The sequence below is a fragment of the Pan troglodytes genome, chromosome 10 (assembly GCF_028858775.2).
Source record: "Pan troglodytes isolate AG18354 chromosome 10, NHGRI_mPanTro3-v2.0_pri, whole genome shotgun sequence".
Classification (NCBI taxonomy): domain Eukaryota; kingdom Metazoa; phylum Chordata; class Mammalia; order Primates; family Hominidae; genus Pan; species Pan troglodytes.
The window spans coordinates 71,932,412-71,952,509 of NC_072408.2; the positions used below are offsets into that span (position 1 = coordinate 71,932,412).

Consider the following 20,098-nt stretch of genomic DNA (forward strand, 5'->3'; position numbering starts at 1 on the left):
TTACCTGTATAACAAGCCTGCATATGTACCCCTGGACCTAAAATTAAAAAATTTAAAATAAAACAAAATTCAAATATATAAGTAATTCTTACAACTCAATAATAAGACAGCTTAATTTTTTTTAAAAAAAGCAAAAGATCTGAATGCATATTTTACCAAAAAAGACAGGAATGGCTAATAAGTACATGAAAAGATGCTCAACTTCATTAGAGAAATGCAAATTAAAACTACGAGATACCACTTCACACCTGCTAAAATAGTTATAATTAAAAAGACAATACCAAGTATTGATGAAAATATAAGGCCGGGTACGGTGGCTCACGCCTGTAATCCCAGCACTTTGGGAGGCCGAAGCAGGTGGATCACGAGGTCAGGAGTTCGAGAACATCCTGACCAACATGGTAAAACCCCGTCTGTACTAAAAATACAAAAAATTTAGCTGGGTGCGGTGGCACACGCCTGTAATCCCAGCTACTCAGGAGGCTGAGACAGGAGAATTGCTTTAACCTGGGAGGCGGAGGTTGCAGTGAGCCAAGATTGTGCCATTGCACTCCAGCCTGGGCGTCAGAGTGAGACTCTGTTTCCAAAAAAAAAAAAAAAAAAAGAAAGAAAATATAGAGAAACTGGAATCTTCATACGTTGCTATGGAAATGAAAGATGGTTCAGCCACTTCAGAAAAGTCTGACAATTTCCTTAGAAGGTAAACATGAAGATACCACATTACTCAACAAATCCAGTCCTAGGACATGGATAAGCAGAAGAAATGAAAACACACAACAACTTGTAGAGGAATGTTCATAGCAGGATTATTCACTGGAAAATTGGAAAACATCATCCAACTATCCATCAACTAGATAAATGGATAAACAAATATTATACACCCATGCAAATAAATACTTTTCAACAGTACAATAACAGGCTACTGATACATGCTACACCCTGGAGAGAGTTCAAAAATGTTACGCTAAGTGAAAGAAACCAGATCTCTTTTTCTACAGTCTCTTCCAGCATTGCCCCAGTAGTGGGGACAACAAAATAGCTTTACCTCACATCTGGCCAAAGAGAAGTAAAAGGAATGTGTTATTTCAAAAAGGGGGAGGAGGGTCTTCTGTTGTGTACAGAAAAGTCTTAAATGCTAATAAACATATTTTGTTGGTTGATTTGAAGGTTAACTTTATGGCTTTGCACGTTATGTTCCTTCTGCCTGGAATATTCTTGCATTTTAACTTCATCCTGCACTTCCTTGAGGACATATGTAGCAGGACTGCAGCCATGTCAGATCCTGGCCCCCACTTCAGAAGCTCTTTACAAGTCAGCCGAAGTCAAGATGATGAGCCTATTTAGGACAGAAGCGATTCCTTGTCTCTTGAATGGAGCTAGGGGTGGGAAGAGGAGGGACACAGGCGCAGGCCCAAACCTGCTGTCTTTGGGCCACCAGGTTTTGACATGGAGCTGCAAGGAGACCAAGAATTCTAAATTCAAACCTGTCCTCCAGATTTCCAAACTGAAGGTCCGTAGTCATTAAACACTAACTTCCTAATTCCTCCCTCCCCTGAGCCCCTGACAACCACCATTCTGCTTTCCGTCTCTATGAATTTAATTTCTCTAGGTAATTCATATAAATGGAATCATACTATATTTGTTATTTGGTGAGTGGCTTATTTGCTTAGCATAGCATAATACCTTTAAGGTTTATCCGTGTTGTACCATGTGCCAGAATTTCATTTCTTTCTAAGGCTGAATAATAATTCATTGTGTGTATATAGCACAGTTTGTTTATCCTTTCATCCATCAATGGACATTTGAATTGTTTCTACCTTTGGGCTATTGTGAATAATTCTGCTGTGAACATGGGTGTACAGATATCTTTTTGAGATCCTGCTTTCAATTCTTTTTTGTGTATGACCAAAAGTAAAATTACCAGGTTATATGGTAATTCTATCATTAATTTTTTGAGGAACTACCATATTATTTTTCACAGTGGCAGGAGCATTGCACAGTCCCATCAGCGATATACAAGTTTCCAATTCCTCCACATCCTTGCCAGCATTTGTTACTTTCTGGTGCTTTTTTTTTTTCTTTTTTGATAGGAGTTGTCCTAATGGGTGTGAAGCAGTATCTCTTCTGCTTTTGATTTGCATCCAGGTCATTTTGAAAATAGGTTTGTCAAGACGGGAGAATGAAACATGTTTAATTAGGCAGTTCATTGACTTATGAATTATAAATTTTTATACCTTCGACATGTGAGTTCCTATCTGTACTTTTGTCCTGGTATTCAGCACAGTGAAGGCCTATCGTGGTTTTCATGCATTACACTTGAAGAACATGCAAAAGAAATGCTGACAGTGTTAGGGAAAGTCCATGTTTAAACTCAAGTTGCTATGATAATTTTCTATGATAATGTGAAAAAACATTATGAAAAATAATGGGCAAAGCAAATTTATTCACACTGAAACATGCTGCTGTGTTTTGAAAGATTTTCTGCAGTACATTAGTTTCTCTTTAAACTCCACATTTAAGTTACATTAGGAAGCTGAAATTAAGCTATGAAGATAACACTTATGGAGCCTTGAAATTGCTTTCTGAATTTTTCCTCACAAATGATATTCCCTGTTCCTCCTCTTAAAAACAGGAAGAGAAAGAAGACATAAACAAATACTTTTCCATCAAATATATATAGTACATATCTTTTTAGGCTTTATTTAAACTTTAACCGGTCATATTCAACTATTTTTTTAAATCATAATAGATGACATATATTTTAAAATCTCTATTCCAAATATTTAACACATTGCATATATGTTAATTGTTCTTGCCACATTTCAAACCCTGGACTCAAAAGAAATCTTCCATTTTTATAAGTATATTTGACCTGGGAGGTGCTATTAATCATCAAGATTTTAGCTCTATGATGTTCTTTTAGAAGATGTAAGTCTATATATTTGTTTATGTGCAATTTTAGAAGTGACAGCTATTTATTTTTGAGTGAGGACTCTATCACTGAGGATGAAAAAGGATTACAACTTTTTCCTTATGCCTACTTAAACTCTTGGGGTGAACTAAACAATCTCATTGGTCACATTTTAATAAAATACTTAAAACTCTCAATGACCTGACTTGGATTATATGAATGTACCAAATTATCACATGTACCCTCAAAATATGTACATCTAATGTATATCAATAAATTTTACATATTTTTAATATATTTTATTGATATTCATTTATGGCATACCTCTCCTTTCTCTGTTTTATATACTGGTGTTTGATATGAGATTACACTTGGAGAAAAGGATAATACTTATAAAAATAATTTTAAACAATTTCACAAAAATAGTATTAAATGGTATGCATGCTCTTATCACTCTCCATTCAGATAATAACAGTGTAAAAAGTTCACAAATTATCTTTAGGAATCAGTATGTTTTATCATACAGTACTTAAGAAAGACATATTTCAGTTGTAATCTTTTTTTTTTTTTTTTTTTTTTTTTTTTTTTTTTGAGACGGAGTCTCGCTCTGTCGCCCAGGCTGGAGTGCAGTGGCGCGATCTCGGCTCACTGCAAGCTCCGCCTCCAGGGTTCACGCCATTCTCCTGCCTCAGCCTCCCGAGTAGCTGGGACTACAGGCGCCCGCTACCACGCCCGGCTAATTTTTTGTATTTTTAGTAGAGACGGGGTTTCACCGTGTTAGCCAGGATGGTCTCGATCTCCTGACCTCGTGATCCGCCCGCCTCGGCCTCCCAAAGTGCTGGGATTACAGGCGTGAGCCACCGCGCCCGGCCTTCAGTTGTAATCTTAATGTGTTTTTTTTTTTTAATTTAAAATGCCTTTTGTGCCCAGCTCTCCTATGAAGTTTAATGAAGTTGGTGACTTGGGGAGAAGAAATGTAGGGAGGATGAAAAGGGGGAGAGTAAGGGTAGAGAGAGGATGGCGGACATAACTTACTTTGCACTGTCTTCACAATAAGGTAGAAATATCTCCATCTCCTAATCCATGCCTGAAGTAAAGGAAAATAGTTGGATCAAACCATACACTGTCATATGCTGCTGGCTCCTGGGTAAGTGACTGTATATGGCATCATCTCTGTCTCTTGTGCCTTTATCCAGATTGCCTGGGCACACAAAAGGGAGACCTGTAGCAAGATCCCAGTTAAAATAAAAATTAAAGATCCAGCAATCCCGCTTCTGGGCATGTATCCAAAGGAAATGAAATCAGCATGTTGAAGAGTTATCTGTACTCCAGTGTTGACTGCAGCATTATTTACGATAACCAAGACATGGAATCAACCTTATTGTCCATCAGTAGATGAATGGATACAGAAAATGTGAGATACACACACACACACACACACACACACACACACACACACACACACGCACACGATGGAATACTTTTCAGCCTTGAAAAAAAAATCCTGTTATTTGTGAAAACATGGATAAACCTGAAGGATATTCTGTTAAGTGAAATAAGCAAGGCACAGAAAGACAAACACCAGTGATCTCATTTACCTGTGGAATCTAAAACAGTCAAACTCATGGAAGGAGAGAGTAGAATAGTGATTACCAGGGTAGAAGGCAAGGGGGAAAGAGGAGACATTGGTCAAATAATAATTTTTTAAAATAGAAAATTAAACTTTGAGCAAACTAAAAGGATCCCAAAGAAACAGCTTATACCTACCAGCAACCGTAACTCCTACTAAATATCTTTTACTTTCTAAATAACAAATATTTAAGATTCGGCAAGTAAATCGTGTATATTTATTTATCAAAAAGAAGGCATTTGTCATCTGGCTTTTCCAAAATACTTCAGAATATCCATATGCTTCAACTCTTGGTTCTGTTGTCTTTTGAAAAGATACTTTTAACGTTTTTCAAATAATCTTCACCCATTTTTGGTATTTATTTTGCAAATAGACATTCAGTTACTGTTATGATTATGACTACAATGAGGTTATCAATTTACTTTGTTCTTATGCTGATAAGATTTAAATTCATATTTTTTTCCTCTCAAGCAAATGAAATGAGTGAATGAATGTGAATTTTATCTGTATTACTAATGAGCCTTTCTTTCTAATTCTTTGGATTGTACAAGCATGCCAAATTCATTTTGGATTTTAAAAATTTGTTTTATGTATAGTCACTATTATTATGAAATATATTAAATATGTGCAAGAGAGCTATATTAATAATATTTTACATAGTCATTTTCTGCATTTGTTCAATTTTACTGTTCCTTGTTTTTAAAATTTTCTGATAAAGCATTGATTAGCAGGGACATAATCTCTGCTTTCAAGGAGTTTACTGGTCAGTAAATGGTTTGGGGCAATAAATCTTGATAGATATTTTTGTCAGTGCCTAATACACTGAATCCAAATACTCCAGATGGCAGTTAGACAGTGGACTAGTAGTCAATCAGAGAAGTTGTGTTTTTAGCAATTTGGGGAAAGTAACCTATTACTGAAAAGTGGCAAGAATTTACCACCTCTAGGAATTAATGAAATAGACTAGCTTAGAATTTAAATAAGCTGTTTGTAGAATTTCTGTATTCCTCACACTGAAAAGTACTTGTTTAAGGTATTTTTATGGGTATCTTCATATAAAAGCATGATTGATTTAATACTATTGATTCTAACCATAGCATAAAAGCTATGTCATCCAAATACAATTATACTATTTTTTCCCCAAAATAGCAACAATTAATTAGTACAAGTTAAAGTATCTGTTATCCTACTAGACCTTTTCTAGCCCCATAGTGGGCCATTAGAGATGAGCAGAAAGAATGCCTGTTAATGAACTGCCAGCCCGCTGCCCAGCAGTGATTTGGTGCACATAATAATAAGTTATAAGAAAAACTACTGATTAGACTTGAGTAAGTTAGATACAATTCAAGCTTATGTTGGTGGTGGTGGAGAACATCACACTTTTCATAATTTTTTAAAAGTGTTTTATTGAGCCACACTTTAGGGGAAGTTCATGATTGAATGGATCTAGTCATTCAGGGAAATCCTCTCTGTGTAAATTAATACTTCCTTTGTCAAGAAGGAAAGAAAGAAATAAAAGAAAAATATAGTATATGTGTTTTGCCTTTCTTAAAAGGATAAATGATGAATATACAGAAATGAGAATAGATGATGGGTGAGATTACTTACATACTTATGAAGACTTCATATACATTGTATTATCATCTTGTTCCTCTGTTTATCTTTTCTTTTCCCCAGTTAATTGGCAATTTTTATGTGCCCAGTATGCTATGAACTTGAAATTATTTTTTCCATCTTCATTTCACAACTGTTACTGCAATTCAAGTTCCTATGATCAGCATTATCACTGTTAAATGTTGATAATTTCATAGCTGATATTTCTGTCTTATCAATATTCTAGCTAAAAAACATCATATATATTGCTCTCAAACAGTCAGTGGCTTTCTCTTACTACATATTCAATTAAAACTCTTTTGCTTATGTTTCAAAAGCTTCCATAAGGTGAGTGTAGCCTACAAAACTAATGTTATTTTCCTCTAACATAGCTATGTATGCATTGCCCTTTCTACCACTCACTGTTCCACACCAATCTCTATATTTCCCTTGCGGCAACCAGCTCATTCCTGCTCTCATGCCTTTCTTTTAATTGTACTCCCTTCCTAGAATGCCATCTCCTTTTTCTATGTCCACCTTAACTCCATCTCTTCTACGAAAACATACCTGAACACACTGATGCATTTCTTCTCTCTTAACACCTTCGACAGTGACATACAGTTACAGTATACTTATAGTCTCATTGTTTTCTGTTTATCAGTCTTGACTTAAGGCAGAAACTATGTTTGTACACTTTCTCTCTCCTCTGCTATACCAATAATAGTCCAGAGTCAGCACATATATGTTGCCTAGTTTCTTACTTTGTGTATTTAATCCATTAATAATTATAACTATTTTTTATTGATCAGGCATTCTTTACCATGTGCTTTCCTGACTGTTTTGTACACATCATGTGATTCATTTCTCACAGTACCTTTATAAGGTCAATTTCATTTATCCCTGAATTTACAGATTAAGGAACTGTGGCTCAGAGAAGTTGCCCAAGGTCACATGGCTTAGAGTTGCAATTAGAATTCAGTTCTGCCTTGTCCAAAGCTCTCGCTTTTTAAGTTTTCCACTAGAAGTAGAAAGCATGATCTTTCAAGGAGCTTAAAATGTTGAAGAGACAAAAATCTAGGTTATGGAGCAATTTGAGACAAAAATAGAAGTTGCTTATATTTATATACATGTATGTAAAAACATATTTATGAACTTTGAGTACCAGGAAGACATGAAGTAATCAATAATAAATTCTAACCTAATCATTTGTAATTGTTTCCTTAAAAACTCATTGTCTAAAGGAGGTACAGGTATGAGGGTAGTGAAAGAGAATGAGAATGCAGTGTTTTAAGCAATAGAAAGACTGGAAAGCTCTGAGGAGTTGTGAAGTTTTAGAGATCACATCCAATCCCTAACACATTAGTTTCAAGGTAAGAGTCAAGTTATTCTGTTATTCTGCGAGGCTAAGATACTGTGAGTCTGGTTAAACTAATGAAATGAGTGTTCTCTTTCAGTTCAGCCTTTTTTTTTTTTTTTTTTTTTTTTTCTTTTGAGACATCATCTCACTATGTTGCCCAGGTTGGTCTCAAACTCCCAGGCTCAAGCAGCCCTCCTGTCTCTGCCTCCCAAAGTGCTGAGGTTACAGGTGTAAGCCACCACACCTGGCTCAGCTCAGCCTTTTATGTTTAGTGTCATCAGTTTGTTTAGTGTCATCTGTTTGTTTCTGATGTTTTAGACAACTTCACTATCATAAAAATACATTCATCATAATATACCTTATGTTTAACTTTGGGTTTTATCTGTTATTATTTAAAGAAAGATGTTAACCAGATTTTCACTTTAAGACATACAGGCATACATACGTACAAACATAAGTGGATTGTATAGTTCTCCAGGTGCTTGTTATTTCAGGTGGCCTTCCAGTGGTCACTAGATTTCATGCCCCTTTCCCATCTACAAGGTCAACCAATGGTTCTGTGACTGTAGACGTCACTCAGGGCAGACACCTGTTATTAGGCTTGATTTTGCTTTAAGAACATTTAATAAAAGAAGGAAACTGCTCATCATTTCTTGGCTTATTTGTTTTAAAATCACTCACTACACATATTTTAATGGAGAGAAAAAGGAGCATAATTTTTTTAAAGTGTGAATTAAAATAAGTCACAGCAGCATTTTAAAAAAATTATCCACTCTTACATATGTAGCCAGATAGAAGAATTATTGTCAGCTTCTTTAATTTTACTGAAATTTCCTATTAACTTGTAAATGGCCAAGTTAGAATGCAAGAGTATTAAAATTCCTGATTGATCTTATCTGAGCAGACTCAAAGTATGTTAAATTCTCTAAGACGGGGTTCATTTTTGCTTTTGTGTTAGAATATAACTTTTAGGAAAACATATCTATGACACAAAATGTGTTGAAATAGATATTTCCTGGCCTTACTTCAATACCTTGGTGAACCAGGAAAATCTGATATGCTTGGTGGAAAATGCAGTGATGTGGGAATAGTGGAAAACTGATCACAGTTGGAGAAGAGTAATTCTAAAATTTGTCTTCTTTCACAGAAGCCAAATATGAGAAAGGGTTTATGGGCAATTTGGGGGAGAGAAGAGCAACCTAATGTTAGCCATCCTTGAACTGAATAGCAGGTTTATGAAATTCTCATCATAAATTACATTCCGTCTCTGTATTCCGTAGAAATACCAGCAAGGCAAATGATATTATACTGTTATTATAGAAATATTAGCATATTCAACTGGGTCTATCTCTTTTACAAATGTTTCTTCCCTTTCAACTCAAAAGCATTTCTTTTAGGACAATTTAACTCAGATACACCTTAATTCCATATTTAAAAGGGTAAAAGTATATTTATTTGAGTGATGAAAGAATATGTATAACTTTTATTTCCAAATACGTGTCTTCTCCATCCTTTAAATCCTTTAATTCAATAAACTATTTTAGAGTTTTTATACTTGTATTTTTAATAATAGTTCTTATATTTCTTTGGAAATTATGACTGTCTCTGGTGCCTAATATTTAAATATTGAATCACATTTAATGGCTACTTGGTTAAGCTATTTAAATATCTAAATAACACAAATAACCAATAATTTTGTCAGTAATGTGAAGAATCAAAATTAAATTTTGAATAACTGTTTTGTTCACATTTTCTTTACTCACAGATATTGTATGTTCCATGTCATTAGTAATTAAAAAATAATTTCATTTTTAGTGTATAACGAATCAGTAATAGGAACTTTTATCCTCTAGTAATAATACCCAGTGAAATCATTTTTAAAGACAAGAATACAATATACAATACAATATGAAATTCATAAAATGTAATATAGTTATCTAGTTAACTTGTGAAAATACATATAGTTTTTAAATTCAATATTAGTACATGCATTCTACTGGTCAGAGTTTTAATATGTAAAGTGATATCCTAGGATAATTGGTTATTTTCTTAAAGACTTTATAAGTAGTTTAGAATGATGCCAGAAAGAAGTGCTTTTTAAATTGCAGGATATAATGCATAGATTTTTAAGACAGATGGGAGAAATGGATCAATTCTGATCATTTTTCTTTAAATAGAAAACTCTCAAGTCTTCCTTTTTGAAGTGAATTATCCTTTTAATGTTTATGTAATTGAAGACAATCATTTTTATTCTTTCCAGTTGGCTGGGGTAAGAAAAGATGTAATTATTCCAACACATAAAACGCTTATGAGACAATTATTAATATAAAAATATTTTTATGGTCTTTTAGTTTTCTCTGGGATATATTTTACATTAATTTGCATAAAAATAAGCCATAATTTTTATCGATAACTTTAATGTATTTTTATTTAGGTTATAGTATCTGGAGACTTATGTATGTGTATTTTCACATAAATGTGTGCTGTCTTCAGTTTTCATTATTTTATTTAGAGAGAGACACTGCTAATCAGGATCTGTGGCTTATCATGAGCAATTTTGTCGTTTGGAATTTCTCTTTCAGAAAAAAAATCAAGATAATCCAGATAACTATTTCACAGCACTTCTCCTTGAGAGCATTTTTTCTTGCTTCATTGTAGAAATTCTAGCTTGCATTGTAAATGCTATCCATGGAATCTCAAGACAAATGAGAAATAAGAAACTGGGATGTGTGTGTGTGTGTAAAATTTATCTAATATTAAATATATAATTAAATATTTAGTAATTTAAATATATGATATATTTATTTAATAATTATTTTCTTACATAGTTATTTAAAATTTTAACAGAGTGTGAAAGGAAAATAAAAAGAGTAATAATTAAATATTTGATGTAATATTTGAATTTAAAGCAACTTCCTTGTTTTAGGATAATACATCATACAGCTATCATTATCAAAGTAAAATTTTTCTTTTATTAATTACTTGGACAATTTTATTGCTTATTTAATAAGAATAAGTAATGGCTTAGTGGAAGAATATGTGTTTTAGGCAGTATTCTTTAAAACCTTAGTCGTCAAGATAATTTGAGATTTGTCTGTGTTTACATATCATGAAGTAAAGTGAACTTCTGGCAAGCATCCAGTTAATTTTTATCAATGTAGGTAGACTGACCAGATAATCTTCTTCAAGTACTTTTTTTTCCCATTGCCTTTCAGTGCCTTTTCTGTACTTCTACCCACCTAACACTCAGAAAAATTGTTTCGGGTGCCCATTTCAAGAAATCAAAGAAAGAGGCATACAGGGCTTGAACCAATATGGATAGTAGAAAATTACTGTGTATATGAAGCATCCTTTTGTAACACACTGTGTAAATTTAAAGTAGAATATAAAGAGCTCTTAACTAGATAATATGTTATACTTGCCTTCTATAGACATTGGAATAAAGTAAATATGGATGGCTCTTATTTGCTTTGAGTCCTTGGACATACTGAAGGTGAGATCACTTATATGTAGTATCTGTCATTTCTCCCCTAAAAAGTAATGAAATCTGAGGTGACAGCTTCTTTCTTTAAATATTCCAGTGCACTAAACAAAATGCTCATAGGAAAAATACCATATCTGAATATATGTACTTTCTGAATGGTACGTTTATTTTATTATTCACAGTATTCTTTCTCCCTCTCTCTCTTTTTCTTCTGTAGCAGTTATATGCTGCCCAGCTAGCTGCAATGCAGGTATCTCCAGGAGGGAAGCTGCCAGGCATACCCCAAGGCAACCTTGGTGCTGCTGTATCTCCTACCAGCATTCACACAGACAAGAGCACAAACAGCCCACCACCCAAAAGCAAGGTACCCTTTTGAAGAAGCCACTGTCTTGCCACTTAGCTTTATTTTTCATTCAATGGTATTTATTAAATGTCTATTATATGCCAGCAGCTAGCTTAAACTCTGGGTGTACAAGGAGGTAAGAATCAAGTAAGGGCAACAGGTGTGCATGTAAACTTATCTGCATACATTGAATCATTCATTTATTCATTTATTCAATATGTGTGTATCGATAACTATAGTAGAAAATGTGAGAGATAAAAAAGATTATCAGATGGGTATCTTGTACCCAAGGAGCTTACAGTCTGCTTGTGTAGATATTTATAAAAATAGCCAAATAGCCATACTCTATGATACAAAATAAATTTTGTAAAAAGTTACAGATAAAGTACATTGGAAGTTATATTGGGAGGCAGAGATCATCTTCAGTGAGAGATCCCATCAGGAGTTTGCCAGAGAAGGGAAAACTGAAATAGACCTTAAAATACAAGTAGAATTAGGACCTACAGAAGGTGTTTTAAAAATATCAGTGACTGTTATAATGTGGTACAGTGTAGATATAATTTTAGATAAATCACCCACCCAATGAGATTATCATGTAAGGAAATGAAGGTAATAGTAGTGTTAGAAGTAAGGCAATTTAGAAGTAGTTTTGGTTTTTAAGCTAAGAAAACATTAGAACACATGGAAAAGGATCAGGAAAAAGTCAAATAATGTATGTTTCTTGGCCTAAAAGGAGAGAAAAATTGATTTTAAATTTGTATTTGTATTAAGATCTTGCTTAAATGATATTGTATAAATATATTAAGCTTTCCATGCAAGAAGTAAGAAGAGTGATCATAAAGCAATATTCCTTGAGATTACCCAGGGAAACAACCACAAATAATTTGATTCTATTAGGAAATGTTAAATAGAAAGCTGACACAGTTAGTTTACCAGCAAAATATATATATATATATATTTATATATATATATATTTTGCTAAATTATGTAGAAAATTGCTTCTGTTCTCCATCCCATGAATGCCATGTTGACATGTCTAAAACAAAACAGTGTAAGAATGGTCACAATCGTTGAAATACACAGAGAAAAGGATTAGAAAATATTAAAAGAGAAAAATCCAAGAATCCTCAAAAAATCTTTCTCTAGAACCCTGGTGGCTCTGTCAGGATTTCTTCCAGAGTTATTGTATACTCCAGAGAGTAAATCAGTAAGGAGAAGGGATCAATCAATCATTTGGAAAAGGGCACTCTAACCTCCATCTTCCTAGAATTCCCCAGTCCTTTTCCATATTATTAAAAGACAAATATTTTGGGGAATATAACTTAACCTGGACAAGGACCTTAGACCATGCTTTTTCAGCAATATGTAGAAATATTTAATGAAAATTGTTGTACACACTACATTGACAGTAGGAGTATACATATGCCACTTTTAAGATCTATTTCAGTTGTTTAATGGACCGTGCATCTTCTGTGCTTAATGTATATCTAAGGCCTGGTCTGCTTTTCTTTATAATCACAACAGCATGTAAGTTTTTAAAACTGGTAATAATTTTAACATTTCTTAAATACATTTAATTTTAAAGTAGTGATAATTTTAGTGTTTCTGTGGACCAGCAGTTTTCATGTATTACCTGTAAAGAAAAATGTACTTTGGATAAAATAAATAGCTGTAGCAGCATAGTCATTGTCACACACAGATACGTCTGTGAGGTATTATTCTCTGTTTTTTCCCTTGATTTATTGATGTGATTTCACATCATGTTTCGTAATGAGGCTTTACATCAGGACATTTTGCTTTATGATTTTAGGATATGTAGCTCACTTTTAAATGGCTGACGGATTTTTTTCTTACACCTACAATCACTTTTTATCATTGATACCTTCTCACCAGATTACTTATACAAATCATCATGAAGCTTTTGATGTCAGTCAGCCTCATCCATTTATGCATCTACTCATTTGTCCATTCACTCATTTATCCATTCAAATGTTTATTGAGCAGTTGCTACAGTGATTTTATTTAGGTAACCATGGAAAATGCTAAAGTAACTGAAGGTTTGCTTTGCTAAGATTAAGAAATTGCTTTATGAACTATATAGTTCTATACATTCATAGAACCTCATAGACTTTGTGCAAAAGAGAATGAGTATTTCAGTAGTGTCAGAAATCTGTCACATCCTGTGGTGTTATATACCTCTGTTTATTTAATACAAGTGAAAAAGTAGATTGTGTTTCTATAGCCATGATTATACATTATTAAAAAAATAGTTCTTCTTTGAAATTCAATGACTGTTTGAAAGTGAGCCTTTATGAATTTTCTATCATATAAAGTTTAAGAAAACTTTATGTGGTTTATAGTGGGTGTTGTACTTCTTTCCATCCACAATTATTGTAAAATACACAAAGGTTTAACTAAGAATAAAGTGCCTCTTTTCAAGTAACAACGATTTAATAAAAATATGCCCTTTCTTTGCTCAGTGCCCTCTAGCATACTGTCCACAACCACTCTTATTGTCAGAAAAGATTTCTTCAGTGTGTTTGTGTTTTAGCTCAGCAGTAAAATGTAGTGGGTTAAAAATAGCCACACCAATAAGTAATACTGTTGTCATTTTAATGAAGAACATGGCCAAAAAAATACAACCTATAATAAATAAAGAGGACCCATTACAATACATGAATTTACTTTCTTGTAGCCTGGAATTGACATTTATACATAGCATAATAAACATTTTGACTTCACAAAGCTATTTTATTCATGTATAATAGCCATCATTTATTATCATATTTATGTTTTTAAGCAATCAATTATGAATGTCTTGGGGGTATTTTCTGTGTGTTTTATTGGCAAATGTTCATGTCTATGTTACCATAAAATAGAGTTATTTTATTAAAGGGTTTTGTGTTGTCTACATACCTACCTGGCATAAACCAAATTGATGGTTTAAGTTAAAAGTACATTTGCTGTTTGGAACAATGAAATCATAAGTCACAACCAGGTGATGATGTGAGATTAATGATCTTATTGATAGCTGTGGAAAATTAACCATGTTCCCTGAGTTGTATTGCCTGCCTTTCTTCCTGGGTATGCTTTTGCCTTTGACTCAGAACTCTAGAGAAGGACACAAACAAAACTTATTTGCAATTTGCAAAAAATGGAAGGGGGGAATCGAAAGGAGGGGGCTCCAAAAGACTGTAAAATTGTACAGCATGAGTCCTCTGATGCATGCTGTTTTCAATCTGCTGTGTGCCAGTTGGAGGCTTGGGGAGTGTGTGCGCGAGAGAGAAAGGATAATGCTGAGAAATGATAGAGTGGCTGTGACCTCCAAGCTCAGCCTGGAAATCCAAGACATTGATTTCACTTAGCATTCCTGCTGAGAAATCTGGCGGAGTTCAGTTGTAATAAAAGAACAAGATTCTGTTCTAATGGTAATGGCGTATGACAGACATATCACTTTGTCTGTCCTCAGCACCAGAGAGAGGAGAATTGGAGAAAGGTCACCTGACCTGCCTGTGGTGTTATACGAGTGCTGTACTGAGCTTTGAACTGCCGCCCAGGAGCATAATTATTTATAATATTAAATGATAAAGAAACCTTTAGAGGACTCACAGTGAACCTCTGAAAACGGCACACTGGAGTTGTGTTCTGTAAATGTGAAAACACAAAAAGAAATCTGGTCTGTTCAAAATCTGCATTCAAGAACATGCGTATTGTTGCTTGTTGAGTTACAGGTCCTTGAACTTACTGTTTGTGAACTGTTTGCACTAATGCCTGACATATTGTCATGAGTTACTTTTTCTTTTCTCAATGCCTTGGTTTTATTAGTCCCGAGCCAAATATATATATATATAAAAATATAAATAAATATAAATTTCCCCCCGCTCCATGGTCTATCTTGCCAAAGACTGGATGATACAGAATTAAGAGCATTGACAGATTTTAAAAATTTCTCAGCTGTTACAATAAAATTTTTCTAAATACTCGTACGCTTGTCTCTTCAGCAATTATTTAATTTGTTCCCTTTTGGATCTTACTCCAGGACTATTTTTTTCATTGACCCACAAAAGCGAATATGTTTAGCTTTTCGCAGATATTATTCTAGATCTTGTGTGTCCTAACAGCTATGTTTATGGCTAAATGTTGGCAAATAAGTCTGAGTGAAAGTATAAAACCTTGAACTTTTATGACAGGAGATCCTGTTTAATGAAAATTATAAAAATAATTCTACCTTCTCACATTAAAGAAAATTATTTAATTGAGGTATTGTTAAGCAGTATTGACGTTTGAATCACATATACAATAATGTTGCTTTGAGTCTGCTTATGGCCTTAACAAATGTTTTAATTATTTGCTTCACTTTGGTAGTTTAACTTGGTAGTTTAACTTTCTGCCACAGAATGAACCAATATGCAATGTATTCAGCAACTTTCATTTTTGCTCCACATATTTATTCAAATGAATTTCCACATACTTTCAGGTAGTCTTTTAAGAGGCTAGATGACCTTTGCTTTGTTATAGTAATTGATCTTTTGATACATTTGTTTTCTAAGAATAAATTATTTCTTTTAAATTTAATGGAATCAGTAGCAGGCTTAAAAGAGTTATCTTAGGAGGAAGAGTATTTAGACTCGGTTTCACGCACAGCTCATATAATTGTTAGTTATGAATAGGCTTATAGTTCTATGTTATCAAGAAGTCCTCAAATGTTATAGGTGTGCTAAACATCCAAACTTCACATTATAAGTGTTCTGCCATTGTAAAAGTAGCTACCTCTTGGGAAAATCCTAAGAGCAACTTGTAAATACTATTAAACCTCCCTTGGTGTTTGATGGAAACTTACATATTGCCTGCAGCAGCCAAGAACAGTCAGTTTAAAAAGCTGATGACAAGAGAGAATTCCTGGGTGCTTTTCTTTTAACCTTGCCGTGACCCTGGTCATACCCCAAGTCACAGTTGTGTTTCTATCAATGGCAAGAGCACACAGATTGTCCAAATCAATTTTTTGTTCTTTTCGAATACTTCTGACAGTGATGTTCCCATTTGCTCAGCAGTAGCACCTGGGAGTATGACAAGGAAAAGAAATATTTCTCCGACAAGCCAGAAATGGCCCTAACCAGCTGACCAGACACAATCAGATTCTTTGAGCTGCACTATCCTTATAATATTGCTTCAAATTCAGAAGCAAAAACTGGAACTTTATTGTTATCTGAGCCTCTTTCAAAGGCATAGTAAAGATTTTGCCTGATGTGGTACCATGTGTTTCTGTTAGTAATATCAGCAGTGCCGATGACTCCTATTAGGGAACCTATTTTTTTGCTGAAATGGTACCAATCACATAGTTTCATGCTATCAAGTAAACATTATATCAATACACACTAATCTGCAGGGTAGAATTTTGTAGTTTAATACTATGAGTCACAATTTGTGGTACACATACACACCAGATTACTTAGCAATATGCTAGCAGTACGAGAAATCAGAGGATAATCAAAATTCATCTTGATTGAGGATTAGTTCTCACAGGAGATTTGGGAAATGAAAGCATTTTTGGTAATTTGAGACAATGTTTTATAATGCCAAGTGGGGAAAAAGGCAGAATACAAACCGCACATACAGCATAATCACAACCAAGTCTACCTACCACTAACACAAAGTATAAAACTTTATTTTTAATATTGTGACAAAAAACATCTGTTAAAGATATAGCACAAGAGTGGCTGGGTGCGGTGGCTCACACCTGTAATCCCAGCACTTTGGGAGGCCGAGGTGGGTGGATCATGAGGTCAGGAGATCGAGACCTTCCTGGATAACATGGTGAAACCCCATCTCTACTAAAAAATACAAAAAATTAGCCGGGCATGGTGGCGGGCACCTGTAGTCCCAGCTACTCGGGAGGCTGAGGCAGGAGAATGGCATGAACCCAGGAGGCGGAGCTTGCAGTGAGCCGAGATCGCGCCACTGCACTCCAGCCTGGGCAACAGAGCGAGACTCCATCTCAAAAAAAAAAAAAAAAAAAAAAAAAAGATAAAGCACGAGACAACAAAGAGACTTCATGAGTTTGAAATGGACTAGGAAATGCTAAGGCCTCCACAGCAATATTTCCATGGTGAAAAGTTCAAAAAGCACTGCTCAATATAACCGTAACCTCACTTAATAGTTTTCACATTTCATCTGACCATGAGAAATTTTGAGTGGTAGTTTCTAGAGGTGTTATTTCCAATATGTTAAAGTTTTAGAATACTACTATTTGACTTACTCTGAGAGCTTTTCAGGTCAAAGTCTCAAATCATGACTTACTACACAGGGCTAAAACTGGTCTGTGAATGTAGTATTTCTAAGTAATTCACAGTGCTGAAATAGTATTAATAAAAGAGGAGCCGCCATTTATCTCTATATGTCAGCATCAAATCACTGATCCATCCTGAAACTGTTGGGCCTGGTACTTGTGTAGATTCCATTTCTCCCACAAGTTCAGGACAGAAAGGGGTATCAGCCTCAGCTAATTATAACCGCATTTAAATTGACCATTTTCTAATCTTAACAGTATCTGGCATATCACTTAAATGCTAGAATCTCCTTAATAAATTATTCTATATTCTTTGTTAAATAGCTATTGAAAACCCCTTTCTCTCCTTTATTTCAGTATCTGTGAAATAACTATTTCGTTAGCCTTTGAGATGTAATATGGATGTGTCATATACTCAAGAGGTGAATTCATCTAAGAAGAATCACCCCATAGAGTTAAACTGCAAATGCAGCCCATTATCATTATCATCACTTCCTGGGTGGGACATATTTACAGTGGATATAACATAGTCGCCCTGTCATTTTAAATAAAATAGTTTTCTTTTTGTGGTTCTGTGTTGCTACATGGAAATAAGTTAAATGAAATGTTATCAACAGAACCCCTGTGATGAGCCTCCTCCTCTCCTTTTCATCTTTATTCAGTGGATGGAAATCTCAAACAGCTAGGTACTTAAACAGAGGCGTTTCTGGGCTCTGTGGTATTAAATGTCCAAATAGATCATTAGGTGAAATATTCTTATGATGCAGAAAGTTGAGGGTTGATCACATTTTTACCATAAAAACAATAAAAATTATAAAAGAGGCTAGTTGTAATCTCAGCGTTAAATGAAAAAGCAAAATATGCAGAATGATTTAGGTAATGTCCTTTGAATTTTACCAGCCTGGGCTGTGTATCCCAGTATACTGATTTTGTTTTGACAGAAACATGTCTCATGCACACAGCATGGTGAGCCATGTCAAAGCTTTTTAATAATGCAAACCATGGGGAAAGAAGAGGATGTGGAGCATGTGCAGACTCAGGAAGATCCACAGAATCAGATTTTTTAAGGGAAACTTGCACTGTAAAGTAGGTGCAACCCAAAGTAGATTTCACCATCTAAAAATCTGTGTGTTTGAAACATTGTAATCAAAAACAGCAGGTAGTTAAAACCTAAGTCGTTTAGGGAAATAAAAACAGGACAATAAGAAAAGATGTCTGGGTATAGGAGTATCTGATAAAACCTTAATGAATATCATAGCTAAAAATGCTAAGTCATTATTGTGTCAGAGACTGAGAAAGCAAAAGTACATTTCTGTAGTTACTCTTGTTTGGGGGGAATCATTTATAATTTTGACTTCCTAAAGCATACTTTAAAACAGTTGAAATCTTTTATTTTTTATGCTAAATTATTGATCATTGCCTCCTTTGGAGCTGTCAATAATCAACTCCTTTTTATCACTTTAGCCGCCACCTGTACTGGAACTGTTTGGTTTGAGACTTGATAGGTGAAACAAAGGAGGACTATTCTTAAGGTCAGAGTTGGTTCCCTCTCTGTATTAAATATATGTTGCTTACACATTCTTACTTATTCATAAAAGAAGAATTTTAGCGGTCTCTCTTACAGAGATGCCTCAAAGTATAAATTTGTTTGTAAAATGACAACAATTACTGATGTCTTATTTAGGTTGATGGAAAATAGTATATATGCAAAATTATTCAATAGATTTTTATCTAGATTTTCCACTAGAGAAAATAAAGAATACTAATAGTATTTTTAAACATTACGAAATGAAGAGCAGAAAGAGAACGATATACTGACTAAACAGAGGTAGACATGAGGGTTGGAAAATAGACATGTAATATTCTAAACTGAAGATTACTTAAAAACCCGAAGTACTCAAAAGTTGTATTTGTTTGATAAAATGTATAAGACATTTTATTTATAGAGGTATGGAAGCTTAAGTTGGAAGCCCAGAAGGTATTCAGTCCAAGACACAACAACCCAGTCTCAAGGCAACTTTGCTTCTGCCTAGAGTCTCGCAATATCAAGGAGTCCACCAGTTAATGAGACAGCATTGTCTTATTCAGAATAAGTCTTTTTTGTTATTTTCTTCATTTTTATGGATTTAGGAGTACAAGTACAGTTGTGTTACAAGGATATATTGCTTAGTGGTGAGGCCTAGGCTTTTAGTATGCTCATAACTGGAATAGCTTGCATTGTACCCAACAGGTAGTATTTCAGAATAAGCCTTAATATCACAATGTTCTTATTTAAAGAGAACTGAAAGCATCTTTCCAGGACTTTTTCTTGTGGTTTCACTGAATAACAATTACATTATTCAGTTCTCTTTCAGTTGCAAGTGATAGAAAATGGAAGTACATTCGGTCACTTTTTTTTTTTTTTTTTTTTTTTTGAGGCAGAGTCTCACTCTGTGGCCCAGGCTGGAGTGCAGTGGCACAATCTGGGCTCGCTGCAAGCTCCGCCTCCCGGGTT

General features: G+C 34.3%; 1 protein-coding gene across 24 annotated transcripts in view; it reads left to right on the forward strand.

Annotated features, from left to right (window-relative positions):
• Positions 1-20,098, forward strand: part of SOX5 (SRY-box transcription factor 5) — a 1,033,373-nt gene that overhangs the window by 951,708 nt on the left and 61,567 nt on the right. For all 24 annotated transcript variants that reach the window (XM_054664454.2, XM_063785861.1, XM_054664458.2 and 21 more), the window contains one exon: positions 11,193-11,339. In XM_054664454.2, the coding sequence (XP_054520429.2) occupies positions 11,193-11,339 (147 nt within the window). The remainder of the gene's footprint in view (positions 1-11,192; positions 11,340-20,098) is intronic.